We start from the raw sequence: 15,468 nt of genomic DNA, 5'->3' as shown, positions 1-15,468 counted from the left end.
TACAATACAACTCTTTCTGACCTTCTCTATACTTCTTCATCAACATTCTCAAAGCAAATAATGCATCTGTGGTGCTCTTCCTTGGCATGAAACCATACTGCTGCTCACAGATGGTCATCTCTTCTCTCAGCCTTGCTTCCACTACTCTTTTCCATAACTACATAAATACAAAACATGGTGTGACTGATCAACTTTATTCCCCTGTAGTTATTGCAGGTCTGCACATCTCCCTTATTCTTAAAGATCGGTACCAGCACGTTCCTTCTCAATTCCTCAGGCTTCTTCTCACCTTCCAAAATCCTGTTACACAATCTTGTTGAAAACTCCACTGCCATCTCTCCTAAACATCTCCATGCTTCTGGTCCAACCGGCTTTCCACTTTTCATCCTCTTAAGCGCTGCTCTCACTTCCTCCTAACTAATCCTATCCACATTCTGCTTCACCATTTCCACATCATCCAACTTTCTCTCATTTTCTTCATTCATCAGCTGCTTAAAATACTCCCTCCATCTTTTCAACATACTCTCCTCGCTAGTCAACATATTTTCCATCTGCATCCTTTATTACTCCCCCTTTTGGGGAGTAATGTTTCAAAAAAAAAAAAGTTGTAGACTGTTACAAATTACAATGTGGAGAACTGTGAGCGTACAGTACAGAAACTAGGTGTCCTGTGAAACAGCCTCATTAACAATAGTTTGTTAATTAAATAATTTCAAACTTGAAAATCTAACACTGGGAAAAAATAAAGAGTTGGTGTGTTGGTACTTTCCACACCGAAGATGAATGGCATGGGAAGGTGGTGTTATATGTTAATGTTCTATGATGCAAGAGCTGAAATAATCTTTTCCTCCTCTAATTAAGTTTAATGATGGAACGTTGCCTGGCCAAAAATAACCCTAGTATTTAGTTGTAATGCCTTAATGGTGTATATGCGTCATGAATTATTTTAACCACCTTATGCAACACCACATGTATTTCCGTTCAGGGTTGCATAAATGTTTAAAATCAATTTAAAAGTCTAACAACTCCAGAGATGTTCATTGAGGTTAAGGTCAGGACTCCACGGTGGCCAATTGAAGTGTGAAAATTATTCTTCATGCTCCCTCAATTGATTTTTCAGAATTAAAGCACAATAAATGCATTTTTCATCCAGAAAATCCATTAGTTGGAAAACCTGGCCACACTCCCGTACTAATTTTATTGCTGCATAATGATGCTGAGCCTAGACCCGAACAATTTCTGGTCTTAACAATGCTTCCTGAGGCTTGTATACTAGGCACTAAATATTACAGTTACATCACTACTTCGAGTGCATGCCTTTTTGTCCTGATTCACCCATTTCTTTGGAAAAGGGTGAATCCTGATTTATTAGATCACATGACCTAGATCACATGACCACACGACAGTCCAGTCTTAACCTTTTTGGTACCTGTGCATTGCCACACAGTCAAAGCATCACATTCAATTCACTCTTGTGTAAATTATGTTTTTTGATTTTGTCCCACAAGCTGGAATGAAAGTGAAAAAACGCTCATTGAAGGAGTTTAACAAGTTCCATTCAGACATTTGTTATAAGGATCAGGAACCAATTTAGTGACAATCCTACATAAGATACTGACATGCAGTGAATAAAACTGAAGTATTCCTTTATAGTTTTATTTAGGAAATAAATAGAGGCACTGTCATTGTTTGCATTATTATAATAGATCTGGACATTGTCTATACAATCTAAGTGGACTCTCTTTTCAATATAAACTCCTCCGTTCATGTTTACAACTGTAGATAAATGAGGGAATTAGTTGTTACAACTGCACACTTTCACACACTGAATGTGAACCTGGACTAGAAGTGGAGTTAAATACATAAAATATTTATTTGTACAAAAAGGTTTACATTGGTAAGAAAATGCTACATACGAATACACAAAGGCCAGATAAATACAAAAGTGATGGTGTTCCAAAGGCATACAAAAAAAAAATAAGGCTTTTGGTGTTCACAATCACATATACAGTGTACTATTTAGCTGTGTATATTTACAATGAATAACTGAACATTAATTAAATTGCATAAATGCCTGGTTTAGCAGAAGTGCTAAGATTTCGTTGCACATACACATTAAAAAGAGTCCTAATTATAAAGACACCTTCCTGGTGAAGCCTAGCAACTACATTTTAAAGCAGGGAAATGCTTACTATAAAATCTACATTTATCAACTAAAATACACTGCTTTTGTGTCATTTTTAGAAAAATCAATCTGAATGGCACCTAGAATTAACTTATCTAAGTACTACTAGTGCAGGAAACAAGTATTTTGTCTGTTTTTTATAAGGCATGAACCAAGTTCCTTAAAACACATACAGATCAGTCAAGAAATACTTGACTTAAACATGCCACTGCTAAAGGAAGCTGCTGTTAAGGCAAATGAGATCATGCCAGCTGATCAATACTAAATGATATTTGTAGCAATGGCATTTTTTTTGGAAAGTCCTCCACTAACCTTTTATTAAGCTATTTGTGAAATTTAGCTATGTTCATTTTAAGTGTTAGAGTTCAATTTTTACTAGAAAACAATTTTTTTACTCGAAACAAAAAAAAAACAATTTAAGTTGTTTAAGTTGTTAAGTTTCATCACTTGCTGCACAGAATACACATCCATAAGTGTATTCTTGCATCTTTCAAAAGAGAAATGCTTATATATTTATAAAAAAACAAACAAAAAAAAACACTGATATAAACATGATCTGCAATTAACATGGAAATCTCACCATAAGCGATTCAAGAACAACTCCTAAATAGGATCGATGTGAAGTTAAGTGCTGATGCAACTGCTTTGTGCAACATATCAAAATTAGAGCGCAACATTTGTTAAATAAGTGAAAGGTCTAAGTGCGAGCAAGTATATACACTGCAGGATCACCCTGACTTAAAGAAGCTTCAAGAAGCTCAAAGAAGAATGACAAGGACATTAAGAATAAAATACATGACCAAACTTGTCATACCTCCATTAATCACTGTGTATCTAAAGCACCACGTCATAAAAATATCATCTGTTACCAAAAATACAGTCATGCTTGCAAACAGCCTGAGTCTGATGGTTATAAAATGGCAGCAGTGTGTTCCTGTGGCAAACAGTCATATTTTTGGTATGAGGCCTCTTTGTTTTTGTTGTTTTTCTCTCGACCTACTGATACAGTTTTGGAATGTTTCAGCGATTCATAATAGCAGTTTTATGGTCGTCATAACCAGGCACAGTCAGAAGTGGAATAACTATGATCGGCGCCGGTGTGCGTTGCGCCCAGACCGTCAGAGTCCAAAGTCCAAACCATGCTCTCGACATCAATCTCCACATCTTCTGCAATAAGAGACCACATTATTTTAACACCACACATTTCTGGACCGTAATAACAAGCCTGAACTACTATGCCCTCAATCAGATAGATATACAGGCTTCAGTCATGATGTATACAGTAAAGTGTATATACAGTTGTGTAAAATTTACAAAGTTAACATTACAGGTTCCATCATTATAGAGAAGAATTTCACTTATTTTTCCATGCGAGTTTACAAAAAAACTAAAAAATAAATAAAGAGGATAGTTATTCTTGATTAAAAAAAACTATGTATAATAACTTTTATTTTTTTACTTAATTATAAAGCCAAATTAGCTGTAAGCCATAGTTTGCTCATACCTGCTCCAGATGTTGTAATGACTAATCAATTGGCAAAAAGAATATATAGATATGGTATTTTTTTTAAAAGCAGATAGCAAAAACTAAAATATTACATCGCAGGTTTGTAACTCACTTAATGCAATGCAACTGTTGCTATTTCTTTTAGACGCAAACTCATAGACTGGACGGTTACCTCTGTCCGAGTCGGATCTTTCGGAGGACATGGCCGAGCCCAGGCTGTCGTTGCGCATCCTCTCCATGCCACCCTGCAGCTGCTGCAAACGCACACGTAGCTCCTGCTGCTCCCAGCGCAGCCGGTCCTTCAGCACCTCGGCCCTCTCGTCCTGCTCCTGCAACTTCTGCAAAACAAACCACCAGAAGAAGAGACTTCAATCTAGGTGTGGTCTAACAACATTGTCACAACACACATCCTACGATCTATACTTCCTGTTTATGCGCCGTTTAACAAAATTTATGGACGTTCGCACAGAACTGTGATATGTACATATATGGAAATTTTGGAATTTTATTCAATAGAAATACATTTTTACAACATATACTTGCAAAGTTAATGTAGAGAAGTCCTAATTCATACAATCATACACAAAGTACCGCATCCTATCAATTATATTTGAGTGAAATTACTTAAAGCTATTTAAATACATGAAGCCTGCTGAACACGACAATCTTTAACCATAATATCATAGTAGATAAATATGCAATACTGAACATGAAATTTAGGATCTGTTCCTTTCCGACTATAACCAAGTGTTTACTGAAGAGGAATAAATTTGCATAATAATTAACTTTTTCATGTTTTTAAATGCCTTTTTTTTTTTACAAAAAAAAAGGAAAGAAAGACACTATTCTAAGAGCATGCATGAATATGCAAATTTAAGAACCCTTAGCCTGCATGGGGGAAAAAAAAAAAAAAGTGTTACACAACTGCTTATGAAGCAGAGAAAGCCCAATTTTTTTAATTCTATATGATCCATTCATTAGATCCACATCTTGAAAAATTCTGTAATGCCCCCAAATCTGTTTCATACAAAAGACGACATATACAGTCCTCTCCAAACAGGGTTTCAAAATTGGTCAAATTTAAGACTTTTTAAGACCAAAGAAATGAATTGAATTCAAGACCTATATCACACCATCAAAAAACACACAAATACGAATTTAGCAACTAGCCTTAACCAAGCCCTAAATACATTTTATTTCTATTCAGGTAACTTGCACTTCCCAATGGATAAAAAATTAAATCTGTTTTAGGTACTCAAAAGAAAGATGATTGGCTGTTGCATGTTGGTCTCATTTGTAGTTATAATACAGCAAATTATATTTGGACTAGTGAAGGAAAGAGCTAGAACACCAAGGAAACTTACAAACAAAAACAAGGGAGCATTTCAATGAGCATTAGAGGTTACATTACATGGTCATCTGCAAATTAAGGCCGGTTTAAAATGACAAAAATACAACAGCAAATTTAAGACTTTTTAAGGCCTAAAATGTAAATTTTTAAAAAAAAATTTAGACTTTTTAAAACCCTGCAGAAATCCTGCCAAAAGTACTGGAATAACTATAGCCAATTCATTTGTTTTTGCTATAGACTTAAGACATTAGATTTGAGAACAAAAGATTAATACAAGACAAGAGATCAGAATTTTAGCTTTCGATTACCTGTCGAAATCTGTTAAATAACTTCGAAAAATGGTACCTTTGGTGGAACATCACTTCAGTTTTTACGTAAGCAAAAGTATTGGAACAGATAGTCTTGAAGTAAGTAAGACTTGATGTATGGTTAAATTATGCAGGCAATCCACAGATATCACCAACTGCATTCTTCTTTTTCTGTGACGTTTCTTGTCATCCAGGTTTGTACAGAACTTCTTTGTTTGTTTTAGAGAGTTTCTCCCTTCAGTCTTTCCTCAGGAGGGGAAATGCGTGCTCAATTGAGTGAAGTTTGGCTGACTGACCTGGCCAGTCTAAAATCCTCCACTTTTGCACCTGATAAAGTGCTTTGTTGTGTTTTAGTTCAATGTCTTGATGTGTAATAAAATTCTCCCCAATCAGAATGGGTACAATGTGTAAAGTGGCATACAGAAGATTTCTATTGACGTATGAATTGATTTTGCTGCTACTGATTTACATCACCAGTAATGATAGTGAACCTGTTACAGAAGCAGCCACAAAAACCCAAACTGTTACACTACCTCCACCATGTTTCACAGATGAGTTTGTACATTTTGGATAATGAGTAGATCTTAGTTTTTCTGCACTTTGGCACTCTTGGTTTCAAAATTTCTGTGGCCAATCTCTGTATTTCATTGTGAATTCCAATCTGACTCTACTGTTGATGAATTTTGAAGATCTGAACAAAGATTTTTATGCTGCTGCTCTGTTAAATATATTCAAACAGAGATGCTAGGAACCATGCACAAGCTGCACATGCTCAGAATATGAAGAGTTCTATAGATGCAGATATGCACCCTATGGGTTGTAGTGCTGGCATCCAGAGAACCAATCATTACATAGATCGTTTTGTGGCTAAACTAGATATATAGGCAACTTTTTTTTCTTTCTTTTTTCTCACCCAGTTTCCATTCATAGACAACAGCATCTGTAAGGTGTGCTAACTTCAATCTTTAAGAATTTCAGTGTATTCTCACCTTTATGTGCATCTCTGCCCGCCTAAGCAAATTCAGAGTGGTATTCCTTGTAGTGTCTGAGGACAGTGGGACCTGCTTTTTCAGCTGCTCCAAACAGTGCCGCAACTGAGCTCGTCTGCACAAAGAAATCATAAATATAAATTTTCCCCTCCTCACCTAATTTAAATCCACATGGATTTAATAAACTAATAAAAATATGACCTGAATAGAAATTTTAAATGCATGTCATCATACCTGTGCTTTTCCAGCTCATTGTGAACTGACCTGGAAAAGAAAAACATTGCACATTTTTACCTGACATGAATTATGATTATAGCTTCAAAATAGTTATTCATGTTTCTCATTATCTTTTTCCTTTTAAATGATCTACTAGAGCTTAATGCAATTAACAGTGAATGACATTTTATGACCCATTATGCACCAAAAGGATTATAAACACTGCATACTGAACTCATCCTATACTTTATGATATTTCTGGCTAGTAATACAGTTCAGTGACAAAAGATAGTAGAATGGTTAAATATTAACCATTTGGATATATTTGCATAATCAAGAAATCCGGGCCACAGAAGCCTTCAGACTTTCAGTTAGTGAAATCCACAACATCTGCCCAAATCAGATTATTTAACAAAAGGAGGTGCATCAAAGCATGTGACGTTGTTGTTATTTTAAATGATACTAAAACTGTAATCATTCCATTTCTATTTCTTAGATAAAAAATAAAGCTCACTACTGACTTCCGGTTACCAAAACACAGCCTGAACTTTTACTCATAACTTTCTAGGGTGTTACTTTCAATCTGACTATAACAATAGATTTTTTTTTTAGTCAAGTTACTGTTGTGTTATTTTATGGAAAAATACATTTTCTACAATTTTAACAGAAGTAATTCTGAAACTGTACCTAGTATTATTATTTATCAGCTGACAAATATGGTCTTCCATTTTGACCAGTCTGTGATATAGCATCTGGTAGACCTGCAGAATTTGTGCTACATTTTGGAAAAAATTTCATCAAATATTGCTTGGTTAACTGAATGCAATTGATATGTGGGAGATTTTGGTACATTGGTCTTAAATTTGACCCATTTCCTTAATACAGTGCAATATACTTTGTTGCATCAGAAGCAGTGGCATTAGGAAAATAAACAAACTTGGAGTTGGTAGTGGAGCAAAGAAAGCTATCCTTTTTGCCTGATCGGTTTCATTTATCGTCAATGCTCACTAAATGTTTTCAAGTTTGGACGTATTAAATAGAAATAAAGTTACAACACAATGAAATGCACACGACTTAGTTTTGTAGTTTCTTTGTGTGTAGGCAATAACCCGAGACACTACTGAGTGTGGAATTGCATTACATAAACTTGATGATGTTATCTAACTAGCTGCTCTTGTTTCACTTGTAATTAAGCAGAAATGTTATTATTAACTTATTTGTTTAAGTGTTTATTTTTGCAACACCATCTTCCCCTGAACTATCAGATATTGCCATAAATGTGGCTGGATAAAGTCCACTCTGATCATGTCAGTTCCTCTGGTAGATCTGCAGAATTTGTGCTACATTTTGGGGAAAAATAAAAGTAGCACAAACAACTATCTATCTAATCAATTATCTTTCTATCCATCTCACTTGGATATACAGTTGAATAATTAGCAAATTCATTATTGTTCTACAATGTTGACTGTATTGACACCAGTAATAGCAGTTGGCAGATTTTATAAATGATCTGTAGGTACTATGATGTACCAACTTCTGAATTCAAGGTCAATAAAATGTCAATTAAACGTGGATTTAATGCCTTTACACAGGGAATATGCGCATGCGCAGAACGACTCGGTCAGTCACTCACCTACTGTTCCCAGCTGAACCCTTCCTAATTTTCGATTTGCTTCTTTTTTCTGTCGTTTTACTGAACGGATGGATCGAAGCGTAGCCATGCTCGGCTTCTGTTAAAAGAAAAGAAGGAGGAAAAGCAGACAATAATAATTTTAAGTAAGAGTATTAGGTGAGAGGCGCGAGCTGAATGTATCACTAGTTAGCATGCTAACCGACCAGATTAACGTCAAGTAAATGACAGAAGAAACTAGTTGATCTAATAATAGAGCAAAATATAAAATAAAAAATAAATATGAACGTAAATATGTTTTTCATTCATTACCCGATTTAAAAAACGCATGCACAGTATATCAGCGCGAGCGCAATTTTTGTTGTTGTATTTTTTTTTGGCGCCACCGTTTTTAATGATACAATAATAATGTCCATTGTGTTTACTTTGCACGATTTTGGAAATAAATAATGAGGTGAAAAAACAATGTTCTGTCCACGCAGAGATGTTTACACACTTGTAGTCGTGCAAGTAAACGTAGTGCACGGTTGAGAATTTCAAATGTACCGCCGTTCGCGCCTTTGTGTACAATGGAGGAGAGGGGAAAAAAGAGCTCCCGGTCCAATGTAGTGTTTCAATGAATCAACACATCACATCCGAACAACAAGGGAAACCCCATGGATTCAATGTTTCAGGTCAGTAAGTACATACATTTGATTAAAATATATATAAAGGGATTTTTTATTGCTCAGTTATTTTGAGGGGGTTGGGGGTTTGATTGTCACATATCACAATAGAAACAACATTAGAAGTAAACGGTGCAGTACCTCTTTCCCTTCTTTCCAAGAATTCGGCAGCTTGCAGAAGAACTTGAATTTTGCATGGATTTACTTCCATTTTGATTAGGAATTTGGACCTCTGTCTTTGCACCGAGAAGGGCCACCACCCGTCAAGCCGAGGCTGTGTTTTTGTGCACGGAGATTTGGCAGCTAAGCTCGGAGTGCTCCAGGCTGCCACGTCATTCGCGTCAGCCCTCTTTCCCCACGCCCTTATCTATCGCTTTATCTTCCGTCTCAAATACATCCTTACTTACTACATAGGCACCCTAAGTAGTCTTAGTAGCAGCACTAAATTTTCACACTCTACGAAGTGCGCTATTATTTCAATTTGGGATTGAACCATGATGTTTTACCGTTTATTTGTTTGTTTTCTGTTTGTGCTCACTAAACATCAGTCAGTAAATATTCGTAGAAAGTTGCAGTACGATTTTTATTGTTTCGACCAATGAGTTTTTAGTTTGAAATAAAAATATGGGTTTGAGGAAATAAAGTTTTGGTTGCTAAGGGCGGAAGCGGAAGTGACTCCATGACGTTATTTTTGTTATGTATACCAGCTGATCATCAGCAAGAGCGTAAAAGAGAATAGCCGCGGCGCTGGGAATCGTACACAATAGCTGGTCAAGTTTTATTTGTTATTTTTTTTCATTATTATTATATCATAATTTCTTGAGCTTTTGGGTTATTCAGATTTATTTAGCAGCCTATTCGGATGAGCAATTTGATCGCCAGGGTGCTGTGCAGGCCATAACACTGGCCTACTACGCTAGCGTTAGATCCGGCAGCAGATATTAAACTACTACGTGGGTTGTGCAAACAATATGGACTTTTCAACCGCTGTAAGAGCATCCAGCGGTTTTCAGATTGTCAGTGACTAAGAAAAAACCCTCTAGAGATTGTTCGACAGAACAGCTGAAGAAGGAGACGGTTGAAGTTGCCAGCAGGAGACTACACCGTCATATATATTAGTGTTGTTGTTGGTCTCCAATGTCAGACAGCGCGGTCATCACCCTCCCATTCATATCGCTACAATAAAATCGAAAGAAAATGTGGTTGAAACTCTTTTTCTTGCTTCTTTACTTTCTGGTTCTTTTTGTCCTGGCTCGTTTTTTCGAAGCCGTTGTGTGGTATGAGACGGGGATTTTTGCCACGCAGCTGGTGGATCCTGTGACACTGAGCTTTAAAAAGCTGAAGACCATCCTCGAGGGGAGAGGGCTGGGATACTCCGGCCTGGCCGAGAAGAGGGACGTCCGAGAGCTGGTTGAAAACTCTGGTAAACTTGTTTTGATCTTTGTGATTGGATTGTATGGGCTCATAAATTAAATTAGACCTATACCAGATGATACACACCGCTGATCTGATACTGACATCATCTGCCAGCTTTTAGTTACTGAATAATGTGAACCATGGTGGCCGCATCCTTCAGGACACGTAATGCCACACTTGAGATCAGACGTGCCCAAACTTTTTTTTCATATGATGCACCAATGATCAGGGCCAAAGTAAATGTTGTGTAATTGCAAACATTATAGTAAAATTAAACTTGCTATGGTTTCTCGTATATAATGATTCAATATTTAAATAAATAGAAAACATTACTCTCTAATCTGCTTAAATAATGCAGTTTTGTTTTAAAAGTTCTAGTTTAGTGAAACATCCAACAATCCAGTTTATACTACAATAGAGTTCAGTGGCTGTTATGGATATTCAGTAACCTCTAATGAGACATGAAGCTGGTACTTATTTTTTTTTTTTATGTTTTTCCAAATGGCATTAGGACTTTGTTTGGGCATTTCTGGTTTAGATAGTGGTATAGAAAAATCTAGTGCTTGCATAATGTAAATCATGATATTGGGTCAAATCAGGGTGTATATTGGAAATTAAATGGCCCACTGCTGGAGAAACAGGTGTACAAAAAAATATTTAATAATTTTGTAGTGTACAGCAAACTTTTCCTCTAAGCCTGGCAACTGACTGTAAACACAGATGAATTGAGGTACACTCCAGGTCCTGTCACACTTTTTGTGTAGAAAAAAGGGTGCAGAACACTGATATCTATTCAATCTGTATGAGGCATTTTTACTAGCATGTCAATTATGTTGCCTGTAGCTAAAAAAAAAAAAAAAACCTATCTTAGCCATTAGCATCGAGTTTTTTTGTGAGTGGTTTTGGGAACATCGAACCCCGAATGGAAGACTTGTATTTGTTTCAATTTTGAGATTATAATCAGATAAGAAATATTGTTATTCAGTTAGAAAAAGATTAAAAGCACAATTTTTAAATAAATCTACAAAGAGAAAATACTTATTTTTGTAACTGTTTTGTCTGATTTCAACAATGTAACTTTTATTTCATTTGTTTTGTTTTTTTCTTCAGGAGAACTGATGCAAGGGGAGCTCTATTCGGCTTTGAAAAATGAAAAAGAAGAAGCAGGATCAGATTCCAGCACCAGTTTTAGTGGGGAGATGCACTTTTATGAGTTGGTGGAAGACACTAAGGATGGCATCTGGTTGGTCCAGGTAGATATTATTCTGCTTTACGTATTAAATAGAAAAAAAATCCCAACAAAATGAAATGCACATGACTTAAAAACTAGTTTTATAGTTCCTATGTGTGTGTATTGATGATGTAGTTTTGTGTGCAGGTAATAGCCCAAGACAGAAATCCATTATTGAGCACAGCCAACTGGGGGAAAATGGTACAGAAAGTTTCTCGCTTTGGCATTCGCACTGGTACTTTCAACTGCTCGAGTGATTTCAGGTCAGGAATTGCACTGCATACACTTGATGGGAGTCTAACTAGTTGTACTCGTCTGTAGAAATGTATTTATAATTTTATTTGTTAGTGTTTCACATTATTTTCTTTGTGACACCATCTCTCTCTCTCCGTTAACCTCAGATATTGCCATAAGCGTGGCTGGATGAAGTCCACTCTGATCATGTCAGTTCCTCAGACTTACTCCTCTAAAGGAAAGGTCGTACTTAAAGAGTATAATGGAAGACGCATTGAAACCGAACACATCTTCAAATGGATGACTGCACACGTGGCCTCGCGCATCAAGACAATTCGTTTCTCACAACAGTTAACGGATGACTGGTATCAGAGAGAAAAACAGCCTGTGAAGATGTTCTTGTTTGCCAAACTGCTCCAGGCTCCTGCCTTCTTCTCAGCTCTCAGCATCAAATTCACAGGGCGCATTGACTTCATCTTTGTTGATGTTCGCAACTGGGACAACACTACTTGCTTGGAGGAGATCGGGGTGCAACATCTGCCCTCATATATTCTCAAAACACCAGAGGGTATTTACAGATACGGCAACAGCACTGGGGAATACATTTCATTGCATGCCATGGACACATTCCTACGTTCCGTTCAACCAGAGGTCAATGATCTATTTGTTCTGAGCTTGGTCATGGTTAACCTGATGGCCTGGATGGACCTTTTCATAACACAAGGCGCCACGATTAAACGCTTTGTGGTTCTGATCAGCACACTAGGAACTTATAATTCTTTACTCATCATCTCTTGGCTCCCGATTCTTGGATTCCTTCAGCTACCATATTTGGATAGCTTCTATGAGTATAGTCTTAAACTGCTGCGCTATGCAGACACGACCACACTTGCCTCTTGGGTCAGGGCAGATTGGACCTTCTATTCTTCACACGCTGGACTTTTCCTGAGCACGTACCTGGCCCATGGGCTCCTCATAGACTACTTTGAGAAAAAGAGAAGATGCAGCAATGAAGACCAAAATGCAAACAACCTAGAGTGGTTGTCCAGCCTTTGGGATTGGTACACCAGCTATTTGGTACATCCTATTGCTTCCTTTCAAAACGAGTCAGATTGGGATGATGATCCTAATTTCCTTTTGGAAAGGTTGGCATTCCCTGACCTATGGCTTCGTCCTCTTGTTCCCGTCGACTACATCAAAAATCTACCCACTTGGAGGTTCCGGTGTACAAGGTCCAAGGGGACCACCAGAATGGACCAGGATAACCCAACGAACAGCACAGAGCACTTGTCATTCATGAAACCAGGGAGTGAGCAGCAGGAACACGACAACAGTTCAGCGAGTGCCAATGCAAGGAGTTCATCTGGGATGAGGTCCCAAGAGTCCTGGTCTTCTGAAGAGGAACAGGACACTGATTGGTCCCAGTGGCCCTGTGGCATGCTTCATTGCACAGAATGTGTCGTTTGTTTAGAGAACTTTGAAACGAAATGCCTCGTCATGGGACTGCCCTGTGGTCATGTGTTTCACCAGCAGTGCATTGTGGTCTGGCTGGCAGGTGGGCAGCACTGTTGTCCAGTGTGTCGGTGGCCATCTTATAAGAAGAGACCAGTGAGGCAACCATATGCAGATTTTCCCCCTGAACCAGAATAGCAAATTCCATTCACTGACAACCCAAAATAACTTATGAATACTTGATGTGCCCATCGCTAGTTCTTTAGGCCTTATGTTATGAATACTGTTTTTATTTTGGGTGGTATTAACCTGCATACACATTAGTGCATTATGGCAGATTTTGGACATGTTAAGTCTAGGCATGGACTAAATACTAATTAGAAACGTAGAACTAATCTTTTTAGTTCTTGCCTAATGCTTAATCTATACCAAAAACTGAATTATGGGGTACCTAAACCTTGCTAACATCATTAAAATGTATACTTAGAGAATATGTGTAAAAACAAATTACAGTTTTACAGTAAATTACAGTAAAGTCATGCACTTTTTTTTCGTAACCGAGAAGGTAATGGCACAACTATCGAATAGACAAATTTCGTTCTTAGCTTTCATGAAGTCTAGTGATGAGATAAAAGTTAAAAAATAATCCCCATAAGATTCCATGGTTTTGTTTAATGTGTGTTCAGTTTATAACTGTAATGGAACTACAATGTAAAATTAAGTTTTACCAATCAACCACAGACCGATGCATCTCAACTGATTATCAGTAATTTGATGCTTTGACCTTTCTCAGGTGGACAGTTCTGACCATTATTTAACATTGTAGTGTTTTGGGGGGTTCTACTAGAGTAAGGGTGTTGGTGATTGTTTAATTAGATGCTGATAGTCATTAAGTAGTTGTCTGCGAGAGGACATGGATTAAAGCAAGTTAAAATCATTTGTCACACCAAACAAACCGGGTATGTTGTTGAAAATAGGTGGTCTTAACTGTAGCCATGTAACAACTAAAACTCTTCACTGATGACTGATTTAACGGCTATCCAGTTTTACACATGGAACAAGACATGAAAGTCCTCAAAGGTGACATATTAATATGGGGTATCACAGAGTACCCTGCCAAAGCACATTATATAGTGGCAAACTTAGTAGACAACTACCCAAGTTGTGTTATGTCTCAAAGGAGAAAAAAAAATGCCCCAGAAATGTGGGTGATAGTTCAGTTTTATTAGTGATTACCTGTTTATTTTGAGGTGGTTAAATTTGGGCTTATCAATGTCAGATTGACTCTTCACACACCTATAATTGAAGTCTGCTTGAAATATCACAATATATGTGGTAAAACGTAGAACAGTGTATTGAGTTTTCCAACTCCAACCGAGTTTGTCTAAAAAATACGACCTTCCACATGGCCAGGTTAAATGTTAGCTTGCTTATATCAAGCTGATATAACATAAACAAGCATTTCAACGATAAAACGATGTCTTGACCCTAGCCAGCATTTATTTCAACAATGCTTTTGAAACGTGTAAAATAACTGCGTTGTCATCAAAGCTCGAAAAAGTATTCATTCAGACTAAAAGATATAGGCAATAAAATCTGATCATTTGACCAAATCCCCAATGTTGCTTTCGAGAAAAAGGATCTGAAGCAAATGTTGTCTTTCCTTATATTAAATACAAGCAACAAAAAAAAATTTGTCAAACTCGAAAACTTGCTCGCATACAAAGTAAAATGGCTGACTGACCCGCCTGCTAGATTCCACTACTCAAATCAGGTTGGGGTTTTTTTTCCAGTAAAGCATGGAGCTTGGTTGTTTTTCCAGGCCAGCATTGGCCTGCATTGTAAAATCTTTATTAATGACCTTAACCCACTGACTTCAGCTGTTTGTGTGAATCTGAAACCAAATTTGGCACATTTGTTTACTGTGATGTTCAAGCCATTAAAGTTGACTTTCACCTTTTTTTTTGCCTTTTTATGACCCATTTTAAATGTTTTTGCAGACATAATCATAACATTTGTTATACAGTTATAAGCTTGTACACAAATTAAAGAGAAAGAAATGATGGAGGGGGGGAGGGGGGTTTGACTAAATATTTTAAGATTTGAATCTAGTTAAAATGTGTTAAAGTGTGGAACATCAATCAAAGGTATTCAAGAAGCTAAAGCCCAGAAGTGAAGATATAGTGTTTGGATTCAGTTCGATTTCATATAAATAAATGTAATAATTTAATACACTTGTATAATTATTTTCTTCCAAGAAAGTGAGGTGCGGCTACCTCACAGC

At 36.9% G+C, this 15,468-nt stretch overlaps 2 protein-coding genes across 2 annotated transcripts; one reads left to right on the top strand and one right to left on the bottom strand.

Moving 5' to 3' along the window:
* Window positions 1–1,851: 1,851 nt before the first annotated feature.
* On the bottom strand, window positions 1,852–9,129 carry mxd3 (MAX dimerization protein 3). Its single transcript, XM_083560007.1, has 6 exons — window positions 8,993–9,129; window positions 8,190–8,286; window positions 6,575–6,604; window positions 6,341–6,455; window positions 3,865–4,030; window positions 1,852–3,352 (listed from the first exon to the last, which is right to left on the bottom strand). The coding sequence occupies exons 1-6, from the start codon at window positions 9,060–9,062 to the stop codon at window positions 3,237–3,239; spliced, it is 594 nt and encodes a 197-aa protein (XP_083416133.1). The 5' UTR covers window positions 9,063–9,129; the 3' UTR covers window positions 1,852–3,236.
* Window positions 9,130–9,200: 71 nt separating this feature from the next.
* On the top strand, window positions 9,201–15,144 carry rnf103 (ring finger protein 103). The gene is made up of 4 exons (XM_083560006.1): window positions 9,201–10,274; window positions 11,378–11,520; window positions 11,646–11,761; window positions 11,900–15,144. The coding sequence occupies exons 1-4, from the start codon at window positions 10,049–10,051 to the stop codon at window positions 13,380–13,382; spliced, it is 1,968 nt and encodes a 655-aa protein (XP_083416132.1). The 5' UTR covers window positions 9,201–10,048; the 3' UTR covers window positions 13,383–15,144.
* Window positions 15,145–15,468: the final 324 nt, after the last annotated feature.

The sequence above is a fragment of the Silurus aristotelis genome (genome assembly GCF_946808225.1).
Source record: "Silurus aristotelis genome assembly, chromosome: 14".
Lineage (NCBI taxonomy): Eukaryota > Metazoa > Chordata > Actinopteri > Siluriformes > Siluridae > Silurus > Silurus aristotelis.
Note: the sequence above shows the minus strand (reverse complement) of the source record. Positions and strands in the feature narration are given on the sequence as shown.